Source organism: Coregonus lavaretus (assembly GCF_964263955.1).
Source record: "Coregonus lavaretus genome assembly, chromosome: 16".
NCBI classification, from domain to species: Eukaryota; Metazoa; Chordata; class Actinopteri; order Salmoniformes; family Salmonidae; genus Coregonus; species Coregonus lavaretus.
Genome location: NC_140003.1, coordinates 33,804,249 through 33,818,188, shown reverse-complemented (window position 1 = coordinate 33,818,188; position 13,940 = coordinate 33,804,249). Strand labels below are relative to the sequence as shown.

At 42.7% G+C, this 13,940-nt stretch overlaps 1 protein-coding gene across 1 annotated transcript; it reads left to right on the top strand.

The window, feature by feature from the left end:
* The first annotated feature begins 790 nt into the window (after positions 1-790).
* Positions 791-13,691, top strand: LOC311143759 (F-box-like/WD repeat-containing protein TBL1X). The gene is made up of 14 exons (XM_084179637.1): positions 791-921; positions 3,398-3,543; positions 6,668-6,887; positions 7,836-7,968; positions 8,149-8,290; positions 8,424-8,487; positions 8,596-8,693; positions 8,818-8,878; positions 8,989-9,110; positions 9,318-9,392; positions 9,535-9,662; positions 10,658-10,823; positions 11,104-11,205; positions 11,448-13,691. Exons 1-14 carry the CDS (start codon positions 864-866, stop codon positions 11,472-11,474), a joined length of 1,542 nt encoding a protein of 513 aa, XP_084035763.1. The 5' UTR covers positions 791-863; the 3' UTR covers positions 11,475-13,691.
* Positions 13,692-13,940: the final 249 nt, after the last annotated feature.

Genomic DNA, 13,940 nt, shown 5'->3' with positions numbered 1-13,940 from the left:
TCCAGTCTCACCTTCATATTTCCTACCCTATTATGCATAATATACTGTGTACTGACAATGAATTGATATATTGTTGGAAAATGATGAATCATTCTTTGTAGCAAAGCGCTCATTAGCCTGAAGGCTGTTATCAGTGGGAACAATAAAAACTAAATCGCTATGATTCTAAAGGGCTCAGTTTTGAGGTTTTTCTTCAGCTCCCTGTAGTTTTGAAAGAATACCAAATTGAAATGTTCACCCAGGCGCCGAGAAAGCGATAATGATGTGAATGTTGCACAATTTTAACAGTAATTAGCCCTACGCAGTGTGCTGAGTTCTCCTCTGCAGTTTACTAGATAGTGACAGTAGGCATTTAATGCCATGTCCTGCTTTATTAGGCTTCTCTACCCATCTAGATCAGTGGCCAGGTCACTAATGGTAGACAGTTGCCACTTTCCCCTGCAAGCCAAATGGAAATGGACGCCGCAGTCGGGTCACAGTAGAGCGATGGGGGGAATACTTAGCCTGGGAAGTAGAGATGGAGTAACTGGCTAAGTGACCTGGTCGTTGACATTCTCAATGCGTGTGTGTGTGTGCATGTGGGAAGTACATGACTGCACTATGGTCTTGCTTTATCTTTGTATGTGAGGACATGGTAGCTGTCAAGTCATTTGGTAATAATGATTGGGGACCTAACTAGATATAACCTACATTGTCCCACTCATCTTGTGAAATGATGTAGCTAGCTGTGTAATGAATCTAAAACTCAAAATTTCTTCCTCTCTCTTTTTCTTTCCTAGAGTGGGCCGATCCTTACTAGATACAGTACCTCCTCCATCGAGGTGGGATAAGATACAGTACCTCCTCCATCGAGGTGGGATAAGATGAGTATAACCAGTGATGAAGTGAACTTCTTGGTGTACAGATATCTTCAGGAGTCAGGTATGTATGACTGCCAACCTCCCTGTAACACACTTGTCCTGTCTCTGTCTGTCTGTCTGCTGAAATGATTATTATACTTCTGCTTTAGATCTTTCTTGTGTATTTGTTTGTGTGGTAATGTAGGAATTGAGAATGGCTTTGTAGTTGACCTTGTGGATTATGTTGTCATGGATTAGACTACATTGACTCTTTCTAAACCACGTGTCAAACTCATTCCATGGAGGGCTGAGTGTCTGCAGGTTTTCACGCCTCCCTTGTACTTGATTGAGGAATTAAGGTCACTGATTAGTAAGGAACTCACCTCACCTGGTTGTTTAGGTCTTAATTGAAAGGAAAAACTAAAAACCAGCAGACACTAGGCCCTCAATGGAATGAGTTTTACACCCCTGATCTAAACCATCCCTAAAGGTTTGGGAATTTTGGCACACATTTTACAAATGGCTACTTCAATACATTCACCAAAAACACTATGAAAAGCTTGAGAGAGAGTGCAGGAATAGGAAAGTAGAGGTGTCATTAAATCCAGAAACTACAGTTAGTGGAAACCAAGCCTATTCTACCTGTCTGTTGGCCGTTCAGAATATCGCTTTCCCTTCATATGTACAGTTGAAGTCGGAAGTTTACATACACCTTAGCAAATACATTTAAACTCTGTTTTTCACAATTCCTGACATTTAGTCCTAGTAAAAATTCCCTGTCTTAGTTCAGTTAGGATCACCACTTTATTTTAAGAATGTGAAATGTCAGAATAATAGTAGAGAGAATTATTTATTTCAGCTTTATTTCTTTCATCACATTCCCGGTGGGTCAGAAGTTTACATACACTCAATTAGTATTTGGTAGCTTTGCCTTTAAATTGTTTAACTTGGGTCAAACGTTTCAGGTAGCCTTCCAGGGCTTTGTGATGGTCACTCCAATACCTTTACTTTGTTGTCCTTCAGCCATTTTGCCACAACTTTGGACGTATGCTTGGGGTCATTATCCATTTGGAAGACCCATTTGCGACCAAGCTTGAACTTCCTGACTGATGTCTTGAGATGTTGCTTCAATATATCCACATAATTTTCCTTCCTCATGATGCCATCTATTTTGTGAAGTGCACCAGTCGCTCCTGCAGCAAAGCACCCCCAAAGCATGATGCTACCACCCCCGTGCTTCACGGTTGGGATGGTGTTCTTCGAGTTGCAAGAACCCCCTTTTTCCTCCAAACATAACGATGGTCATCATGGCCAAACAGTTACATTTTTGTTTCATCAGACCAGAGGACATTTCTCCAAAAAGTATGATCTTTGTCCCCATGTGCAGTTGCAAACCGTAGTCTTGCTTTTTTATGGCGGTTTTGGAGCAGTGGCTTCTTCCTTGCTGAGCGGCCTTTCAGGTTATGTTGATATAGGACTCATTTTACTGTGGATATAGATAATTTTGTAACTGTTTCCTCCAGCATCTTGACAAGGTCCTTTGCTGTTGTTCTGGGATTGATTTGCACTTTTCGCACCAAAGTACGTTAATCTCTAGTAGACAGAACGCGTCTCCTTCCTGAGCGGTATGACGGCTGCGTGGTCCCATGGTGTTTGTACAGATGAACGTGGTACCTTCAGGCGTTTGGAAATTGCTCCCAAGGATGAACCAGACTTGTGGAGGTCAGCCATTCTTTTCTGAGGTCTTTTCTGAGGGGCTGATTTCTTTTGATTTTCCCATGATGTCAAGCAAAGAGGCACTGAGTTTGAAGGTAGGCCTTGAAATACATCCACAGGTAAACCTCCAATTGACTCACATGATGTCAATTAGCCTATCAGAAGCTTCTAAAGCCATTACATCATTTTCTGGAATTTTCCAAGCTGTTTAAAGGCACAGTCAACTTAGTGTATGTAAACTTTTGACCCACTGGAATTGTGATACATTGAATTATAAGTGAAATAATCTGTCTGTAAACAATTGTTGGAAAAATTACTTGTGTCATTCACAAAGTAGATGTCCTAACCGACTTGCCATAACTATAGTTTGTTAACAAGAAATTTGTGGAGTGATTGAAAAACAAGTTTTAATGACTCCAACCTAAGTGTATGTAAACTTCCGACTTCAACTGTACCTGTGTCAACATGCCATTCATACTACCCTATTTTTCACAGGGTGAATGAATTATTGAGATCCTAGCCGCTGTATTTGATTACTGTTGGGGCTTTCTTTGAAGCCAGACATTGGATAAATGCTTGATAGCTCTGGAATGTTAACATTTATATAGCTGAAAAAGTTGACGTGGAACGAATGATTGACTCGCTTCGCTGTCTGCGTACCCTTTAATTTTTTGGTTTACATAACATTGATATAAAAAGTTAGAAATAACACCTCAGACATGGCAGATGTCTGTAGATATGTATATGTTGGAGTGAGAGGTTTGTGTTTGCAGGGTCTCTGGTGCTAAAATGTAAATGTGTTGTCGTTGTACTGACTGTGTTCTCTGTGTGTCCGTTTCCAGGTTTCTCCCACTCAGCGTTCACCTTTGGCATTGAGAGCCACATCAGCCAGTCCAACATCAATGGAACACTAGTGCCCCCTGCTGCCCTCATCTCCATCCTGCAGAAAGGCCTCCAGTATGTGGACGCAGAGATCAGCATCAACGAGGTGAGCCAAGGGGCTCCAGTCCAGGCTGCCTTCTAGTGCTGCCTTGGGTCGCATTAATTAGTGCATACCGTAGCAAAACATTTAGCAAAAGAACACAAAAACTATATATATATATATATATATACAGTACCAGTCAAAAGTTTGGACACACCTACTCATTCAAGGGTTTTTCTTTATTTGTACTATTTTCTACATTGTAGAATAATCGTGAAGACATCAAAACTATGAAATAACACATATGCTTTACAGTGGGAACTACACATGCGGAGATCATCCGTTCACCCTTCACCGCATTTCACAAAGACATGGTGATTGGAACCAAAAATCTCCAATTTGGATTGCAGACCAAAGGACACATTTCCACCGGTCTAATGTCCATTGCTCGTGTTTCTTGGCCCAAGCAGGTCTCTTCTTCTTATTGGTGTCCTTTAGTAGTGGTTTCTTTGGAGCAATTTGACCATGAAGGCCTGATTCACACAGTCCCCTCTGAACAGTTGATGTTGAGATGTGTCTGTGACTTGAACTCTGTGAAGCATTTGGGTAACTCTAATGAACTTATCCTCTGCAGCAGAGGTAACTCTGGGTCTTCCATTCCTGTGGTGGTCCTCATGAGAGCCAGTTTCATCATAGCGCTTGATGGTTTTTGCGACTGCACTTGAAAAAACGTTCAAAGTTCTTGAAATGTTCCGTATTGACTGTCCTTCATGTCTTAAAGTAATGATGGACTGTTGTTTCTCTTAGCTTATTTGAGTTGTTCTTGCCATAATATGGACTTGGTCTTTTACCAAATAGGGCTATCTTCTGTATACCCCCCCTACCTTGTCACAACACAACTGATTGGCCTAAACACATTAAGAAGGAAAGAAATTCCACAAATGAACTTTTTAAGAAGGCACACCTGTTAATTGAAATGCATTCTAGGTGACTACCTCATGAAGCTGGTTGAGAGAATGCCAAGAGTGTGCAAAGCTGTCATCAAGGCAAAGGGTGGCTATTTGAAGAATCTCAAATATAAAATATATTTTGATTTGTGTAACACTTTTTTGGTTACTACACGATTCCATATGTGTTATTTCATAGTTTTGATTTCTTCACTATTATTGTACAATGTAAAAAAAAATAGTAAAAATAAAGAAAAACCCTTGAATGAGTAGGTGTGTCCAAACTTTTGACTGGTAGTGTATATACAGTGGGGAGAACAAGTATTTGATACACTGCTGATTTTGCAGGTTTTCCTACTTACAAAGCATGTAGAGGTCTGTAATTTTTATCATAGGTACACTTCAACTGTGAGAGACGGAATCTAAAACAAGAATCCAGAAAATCACATTGTATGATTTTTAAGTAATTAATTTGCATTTTATTGCATGACATAAGTATTTGATACATCAGAAAAGCAGAACTTAATATTTGGTACAGAAACCTTTGTTTGCAATTACAGAGATCATACGTTTCCTGTAGGTCTTGACCAGGTTTGCACACACTGCAGCAGGGATTTTGGCCCACTCCTCCATACAGACCTTCTCCAGATTCTTCAGGTTTCGGGGCTGTCGCTGGGCATTACGGACTTTCAGCTCCCTCCAAAGATTTTCTATTGGGTTCAGGTCTGGAGACTGGCTAGGCCACTCCAGGACCTTGAGATGCTTCTTACGGAGCCACTCCTTAGTTGCCCTGGCTGTGTGTTTCGGGTCATTGTCATGCTGGAAGACCCAGCCACGACCCATCTTCAATGCTCTTACTGAGGGAAAGAGGTTGTTGGCCAAGATCTCGCGATACATGGCCCCATCCATCCTCCCCTCAATACGGTGCAGTCGTCCTGTCCCCTTTGCAGAAAAGCATCCCCAAAGAATGATGTTTCCACCTCCATGCTTCACGGTTGGGATGGTGTTCTTGGGGTTGTACTCATCCTTCTTCTTCCCCCAAACACGGCGAGTGGAGTTTAGACCAAAAAGCTCTATTTTTGTCTCATCAGACCACATGACCTTCTCCCATTCCTCCTCTGGATCATCCAGATGGTCATTGGCAAACTTCAGACGGGCCTGGACATGCGCTGGCTTGAGCAGGGGGACCTTGCGTGCGCTGCAGGATTTTAATCCATAACGGCGTAGTGTGTTACTAATGGTTTTCTTTGAGACTGTGGTCCCAGCTCTCTTCAGGTCATTGACCAGGTCCTGCCGTGTAGTTCTGGGTAGATCCCTCACCTTCCTCATGATCATTGATGCCCCACGAGGTGAGATCTTGCATGGAGCCCCAGACCGAGGGTGATTGACCGTCATCTTGAACTTCTTCAATTTTCTAATAATTGCGCCAACAGTTGTTGCCTTCTCACCAAGCTGCTTGCCTATTGTCCTGTAGCCCATCCCAGCCTTGTGCAGGTCTACAATTTTATCCCTGATGTCCTTACACAGCTCTCTGGTCTTGGCCATTGTGGAGAGGTTGGAGTCTGTTTGATTGAGTGTGTGGACAGGTGTCTTTTATACAGGTAACGAGTTCAAACAGGTGCAGTTAATACAGGTAATGAGGAGGGCTTCTTAAAGAAAAACTAACAGGGCTGTGAGAGCCGGAATTCTTACTGGTTGGTAGGTGATCAAATACTTATGTCATGCAATAAAATGCAAATTAATTACTTAAAAATCATACAATGTGACTTTCTGGATTTTTGTCTTAGATTCCGTCTCTCACAGTTGAAGTGTACCTTTGATAAAAATTACAGACCTCTACATGCTTTGTAAGTAGGAAAACCTGCAAAATCGGCAGTGTATCAAATACTTGTTCTCCCCACTGTATATATATATATAATTTTTTAAGGTTATTTTTCTATCTGTTTTCTTCCTTTTGGTGCCTAGAGAATATGACCCTGGCCTGGACTACCACACTCTCCATGTAAATCAATGGGGTTATTTATTTAAGACTGCCCTCACTAATACAGATCAATACTTAGCTCAGCACTCATTTGTATGCAAAGTAAGTTTATCGAAATCCTAATTCTCCAACAATACCAAAATCAATACACTATTGTACTTGGCGAATTAAAAATGTAAATCATACAGTTGGAATGTATTGTCCATCAGTGCACTATACATCGAATGGGGTAAACATGGCATGTTTGGTGTTGTGTTGGTAGGATGGCACGGTGTTTGATGGGCGGCCCATCGAGTCTCTGTCACTCATCGACGCGGTGATGCCAGACGTGGTGCAGACGCGGCAGCAGGCCTTCCGCGACAAGCTAGCCCAGCAACAGGCGGCCTGCGCCATTGCAGCCACCGCCACAAGCAACCAAGCCAACGCACCAAAGAACGGAGAGGCCACCGTAAACGGAGAGGAGAACGGCACACACACCATGTGTAAGAACGACTTAGCCGTAACTTAGCAAATGATAGCTATGTATTTTTCCCACATTATCTTGATAGTTACTATGTGAGACTTACTACGTCAAGCAGCATGTGTGTGTGATACTCTAGAGCCATGTGATTTTCACTGAATGTGAGGTCATTAGTGACATGGCATTGAGTGTTGGTGAATTTGACCCTGCATGCATTCACCTTCATTGTGCCTCCCTAACAGCTGCTTCTAGAGTTCAGCCAGTGAAACCAGAGAGGTATGGATCGGGTGAAGCATTAGACTAGGGAGAAACTGATAGCGGATGTTGTGGATGTTTGTGTCAGCCGATCCCACTGGAGTTAGTCTAATGTGTGTGTGGGTGGGTGGCAGAACATCAGCAAAGACTATCTTAGTTGAAGTAATGCTTGTCTGAACAGACAGGGATGCTGCAGCCCCGTAGGATTGCTCTTCAGCAAAAACTATTCTGAAAGAACACATTTTATCAATATTGCAGGCAGGATATGAAGATGATTACTGGATTATCTCTTAGCTCATGTCCCAAATGGTTGAGCTTTGATCCTGTACAGATTGCACTTTCAGCTTCAATTGGGTCAACAAGTACGTTTGATGTGGTAGTTGCAATTCTTAGATAACACTGTTATTTAAGACTTAGTAACTGTCTCTGGTTCTTGGCTCTTTGCCGGTAGTTGGTTGGAACTAGCCTAATTGAAAGTCTCTGTGATCTTAAATGGTTATGATTTGAAAGGGGAGAGGTTAAACACCTCAAATGTTTGTCAGAAACCAACTTAATATAGAGAAACAGTCCAGATAGTTCAAGTTTTTGCAGCTGAATATGGCTCTGGATGAGAAGGAAATTTAGCTATATTTTCAATGTATTTGATCTCCTGTATAGTAGGTACTGGGATTCATGTATGTGTCTGTAACAGAGTGTGGATGTGATCTGATTACAGATAACCACAGTGAGCCCATGGAGATGGATGTGGACATGGAGATCCCAGCCAGCAAGGCCACGGTCCTCCGAGGCCACGAGTCAGAGGTGTTCATCTGTGCCTGGAACCCTGTCAGCGACCTGCTGGCCTCAGGGTGAGTCTCACTGGGGAGGGGGCAGGGGTAGGGTGGGGGGCACAGGGATGGGTCAGCACTGGGTTGAGCTTTTCAGGGACTTGAGAGGCTAGAGCAGATCTCTCTCTCTCCTCTCTCCTCTCTCCTCTCTCTCCGTGTGTATTGACTTCTCTTTTGTATTCTGCCTGTGTGTGTGTCCAGGTCGGGAGACTCGACAGCCCGGATCTGGAACCTGAATGAGAACAGCAACAGCAGCTCCACCCAGCTGGTGCTCAGACACTGCATCAGGGAGGGAGGCCAGGACGTCCCCAGCAACAAAGATGTCACCTCACTAGACTGGAATGTGAGTTCTCAATGGTCCATTTCATCCATCATCTACTGTATCAATTCTCACTTGACTGAAATGGTCTGGAACGGAACATTAGAAGTTCTCTATACTGAGGACAGTTAAATAACTGTTCTATTTGACCCCATAGAGCGACGGGACACTCTTAGCAACAGGATCTTATGATGGATTTGCAAGGATATGGACAAAAGATGGTCTGTTGAGTTTTGTTGCATTTTAATTCAATTATCTTACAGTGCCCAATCCCCATTCTGAATCATATTGTCATCTGTGCAGATACATTAAATTATTGCCTTTCACAGGTAATCTGGCTAGCACCTTGGGGCAACACAAAGGGCCCATATTTGCACTTAAGTGGAACAAGAAAGGAAACTCTATCCTCAGTGCTGGTGTAGATAAGGTATTTAAAAAAATATAAATCATGTTTTTATTTTATATATATCTTTAATCGAATAAATCAAGTAACTCCAGTAGCAATCAATTATCCCTGCAGTATTTGCTATGTATCTGTTGTCATTTTCCAGACGACAATCATTTGGGACGCACATACAGGAGAGGCAAAGCAGCAGTTCCCCTTCCACTCAGGTAAGCCCCCTGTGTCCCGAACAGAAAGATGTAGGACTTCAGCTGCTCGGCTGATGTGAGTTAACCCTTTGAATACTGTCCTGTCCCTGTGTGTTGCCTCCTACCTACAGCTCCAGCGCTGGACGTGGACTGGCAGAACAACACAACGTTTGCCTCCTGTAGCACAGATATGTGCATCCACGTGTGTCGAATGGGCAGCGACCGGCCGCTCAAAACCTTCCAAGGCCACACGGTAAACAAACAGCATCTCTGTTCTAACCTCTACATCTCACACCACTGAGGACATAGTCACACTTAGGATTTCTCTACCTACTGTATTTTCCCAAACTTCTGAAGGTCTGTAAACAGGATTATGTTGTAACTAGTGAAAGGATAAGCATGATGTCTTGTTGGTCCTCTACAAGTCTACATGATGTCTGTCTGCCCATGTGTGTTTCAGAATGAAGTCAATGCTATCAAGTGGGACCCGTCAGGGATGCTACTAGCCTCCTGCTCTGATGACATGACTTTAAAGGTAAGGCCAGCACTTCTACTTCAGGCAAGATTTTGGACACACAATGAATTCCACCTCTTTCCTATGACCATGATCTCTATATGTCAATATAATAATGTAATGATTACACAGTGTGTTTGAAGTGTGCTGTCCTCTTTCACAGATCTGGAGTATGAAGCAGGACTCGTGGGTCCATGACCTCCAGGCCCACAGTAAAGAGATCTACACTATCAAGTGGAGCCCCACCGGCCCCGGCACCAGCAACCCCAACTTCAACATCATGCTGGCTAGGTGGGACACACACACACTCACAGCACCTAGACTTGTTCTGGGACAGTGTTGTGATTTATGAGTTGAGAATGGGAAGTGTGTGTGCCAGTGAAGGGGTCTCTTGTCAAAAAGTGTCCCAGACATTCTCCCAGGGCTAGTAACTGTCAGTGGCCCAGGAACATAAAGCCTATGACCCAGACATGCTTCCATGTGTAAATGTTACTGTTCAAATACCACAGGCATTTACAACCTCTTCTGAAATCCCCTGAGATGGGCCTATATTTCACTCTGGATGTAAAACTGCCATTACTGCTCTGACCTGTGAGGAACTTGATAGTGATCTGAGGTAAACGCAGCTATTGTACACCAAGATACAGCTCATGTCTGATCCTGTGATTTATTCGGTTCTTTCCCAACTTCTGTTTATTCATTTAGTTTTAATCTCACAATTCTTTCCTGTGTCCTTGTAAAGTGAGATTTGGAACCTAGCCAGGGGCATCCCCAGAAGACTTGGCTTACACTACCTAATAATACAATTTTGATGAGAAAGTGTTAATGAACGTCAGCTCCTCTTTTCATTAACACATGCTCTCAACCATGTCTCTCCTTTTGTGGTGAAAGATGTTCACACCATCACCATCTCAACGATTCTACAACATCACACATCTCGTTTTGGCTCTGTGGATCAGCATTTTGAATGAGAGTTTGCGTCGAGCACCAAAGCCAACTTATTGACATATTTCTTACATTTCATATCCTTCTTTCTATGTAGTGTTGTTGACAACATGAAGCTGGAAGAACTACCCGGTTGCTACTTTATTATAAAGGTGTTAACTCTCCTGTCAAACCCTGTAAATTACCATTAGTACTGAAAGATCAGTAATGGCTTGTTGATATGAACATAAACTTGAACAAAGTTTGGGCTTCAGTTACAGTACGTATTTGCATTTAGCAGATAGATGTAGATAACAGTGAGTAGATAGAGAACTGACCGTGTGCTCTGTCCTACCCCGCAGTGCCTCGTTTGACTCGACGGTGCGTCTGTGGGACGTGGAGCGAGGTGTGTGTATCCACACCCTGACCAAACACCAGGAGCCCGTCTACAGTGTGGCCTTCAGCCCCGACGGGAAGCACCTGGCCAGCGGCTCCTTCGACAAGTGTGTACACATCTGGAACACCATGGTGAGTCACCCTGGAGGTTATAACTCAGTTATAACAGTTTATAACAGGTTGTAACAGCTTTTAGCAGCTTAACAGGTTGTAACAGTTTAACAGGTTATTATAGCTTATAACAGGTTATAGCGTCTTATAACAGTTAGTTAGTAGGACCTGTGGTCAGTTAAACCACCTGGCCCTATGTTTAATACAGGCTGTGACATTGTTGTTAGGTCAAGCAGGCAACTATGGTCATCAAGCAGTCCTCACCAGAGTTGGTTGTGATTTGGTTGTGTTGTGGTTGCAGTCTGGAGCCTTGGTGCATAGCTACAGGGGGACCGGTGGGATTTTTGAGGTGTGCTGGAACAGCACAGGAGACAAAGTTGGTGCTAGCGCTTCAGATGGATCGGTATGTTGTGTTGATACGATTATCTTTTGTGTTTGAAGATGTATATAATTTGTATTGATGTGTTTTTATTTATTTATGCATGTACTACTATCACTCATTTTTGTACGTTAAACTAAAGCGATAACAAGCAAAGCCCCTAAAGCTTTAGTCTCAGGATCAATGCTTTCAGAAGTGCATGGAGAGAAACCAAAATATTCTGAAGCATAATATGTATTATTAATCATGCTATCTTTGCCCTCCAGGTATGTGTTCTCGAGCTCCGAAAATAGCATCCTGGCAGTGACTTTGAAGATGGACCCTGGAATGTGCGGAAAAAATGCCTTCTGCCAGCAGCAAACACACTCTCATAGTTCAAAGCAGGACTGGCAACGTGGAGGACAACCTCATAGGGTGGACACAGGAGACCAACAAAATACTTTTTAACTGGCACAACCTACTGAATGGCAGTTTGTGGATTTGTGTCTCCTGTTTGAGACCACAAAGAAAATCTGCAGGGTTAATTAATCCACAGGACTGGACTAAATCCAATAAATGTTGTTCAGCCATGTTTTAAAACGGGCCTAAAGAGGAAGTGAAAGGACCACCTGCCCCTGCTGTTATTTGGCTAGGGCCTGAATCATGAGGAAGAAGGTTTGCAGAGGGAGAGGTCGGTGTGAGGAGAGACAGACCAGTGTTTGGGGTCAAATTGTGAGAGAAAGGTTGTGTTTTAGAACTTATCTAAGCACATGTTAACCCTGTGGTGTCCTGAGTTGAGAAACAATGTGGGAGACATGAGTTAGTGCTGCACTGGCCTCCTCAAATGATGTGATGTTTAAGTGGTCCTGAGTGGAAAAGGGTTTCTGTTTCAAGAGCACTTCTTGCTGACTTTTCTCAAATGGACTTTTGAGAGTCAGAGTAACAAAAGGGCCCGCTATGAGGTAGTTCTGTTCTCACATTTAATAACACCATTTCAACAGAAAAAAACAGTTTAACTTTTAATGATGTTTAATTCACATGAGGAAAAAACAAAAACTTTACAAGATGCAAAAAGTGGTGTATAAGTATTCTCCCTTCTGGATGTAAATTTTATGAATGTAAAGATATGTAAATTTGATGAATACACAGACGTATATACTGTGTATATATGTTTATATACAGTACACTTTGACGTCATCCTCTAGATGCTCAATACTGGCTATAGATATTGCCTTGTTTCTATGCTGATACTCAGTTCCAAGACCCTGATTCAGTTTAATGCATGTCAGATAGATTCTCTGTTGTTGTCACCATGTATGTTCTTTTATTCTGCCAATTATGTCAGGTTGGTTTGTCAAGTCAGGTGGCGCTGAGGTGGACTGTAGTCATTTCACTGATGGCGCTTAACACTTTAAGCCATGGAGCTCTGTGCCTCAACATAACCATGTGGACCATGGGTAGTGATGAACATGCTAAAGGTGGGATGTTCAATTCTGTACGGTCTACCTGTTTTGTCATGGTTCCCCCTGGCTCAGGTCTGGGAGGTGAAACAGGACATGTGTCGGTGAACTTAGTCTGTATTCAGCCCTAATGACAACCAATGAAATGGAGATCAGAACAGACAGAGAACATGATGACTGACTAGGAGAAGGAGAGGTGGCTGTGAACGTTTTTATTGTGTTGTCTCAATGTTGCTTTAGTAGCAAACTGTCATCACTAGTCATCTATTGATCTTTTCTAACAGTACTCCTCTGTTTGGCACCGCAAGCGATCTGGCGGAAACCGAGCTTACACTCTGACCGATCAACCAGGCTCTGATTGGTCAAGCGAAAGTCTTGCTGTAGCTTCTAAGCTGTGATTGGTTGAGTTGGGTTGAGGTCCTGATGTCTCCACTGCCTGATCTAATTGGTCAGATTTGACTTCTGATTTGAGATGCCTGTATAATGGGTTTAGCTTTAAATGGGCAAGTTCGTTTTACATGGCCCGTTTTAGACCTCTCCACTGGTCCTTAAGTGAAATCACCTGGGGCACCGGGCCATGCAAGACGCACTTGCCCATTTGAATGCAGTATGTCTACTTGTACTCACCGTGGTCTAACGTGATATTAGTCTCTTCAAACTAACAAGCCGTGACTTTGACAATGCCTTTTTACTGGACCCTTTTCTCTCTTTCAGTCAAGATCATTTTAAGAGCAATGTGTGACGGTAGGATCAGCTTTTGTTTGGATTTCTGATGAAAGGGGAAAGGCAGCATTTTATTTTTTGTTTTTTTACGACATAATCGGGCGTTGATGGATGGATGGGTCATTGTCAGACTTTTTTTGTTGTTGCTGAGAGCCATTATTGTCTGTGTCAGACTGAGAATCGGACTGTGGTTGGTGGCCATCTTGGCATGCTGAGAAGCCCAGTGTGGAATAAAGTGCTGTGACTGATCTCTCTCCCCCACCCCGTCTAGGGTATGGTCATCTGTTTCCAAGACTAAACAATGAAGTCACACTATGTCTCAAATAAATCACTCTATTTTGATATTAGAAAACACTTTCCTTGTCTTGTATTGTTGGGTTCTTGTCATTTCCCTTTAATTATGGCTTGTGCGGCAGAATGTATAGCATTATTATGATGATGTGCATATGGTGAGTTAGATATTTGATGTGTCAGTGTAGCACTTTGAGATATTTAATGTGATCATTTAGCTCATGATGACACATCAAACTTGAAAGAAATTACAAAATGCTTACCCTCCTTCAATTTGGGTTAAAGATAACACTATCACAAAACCTC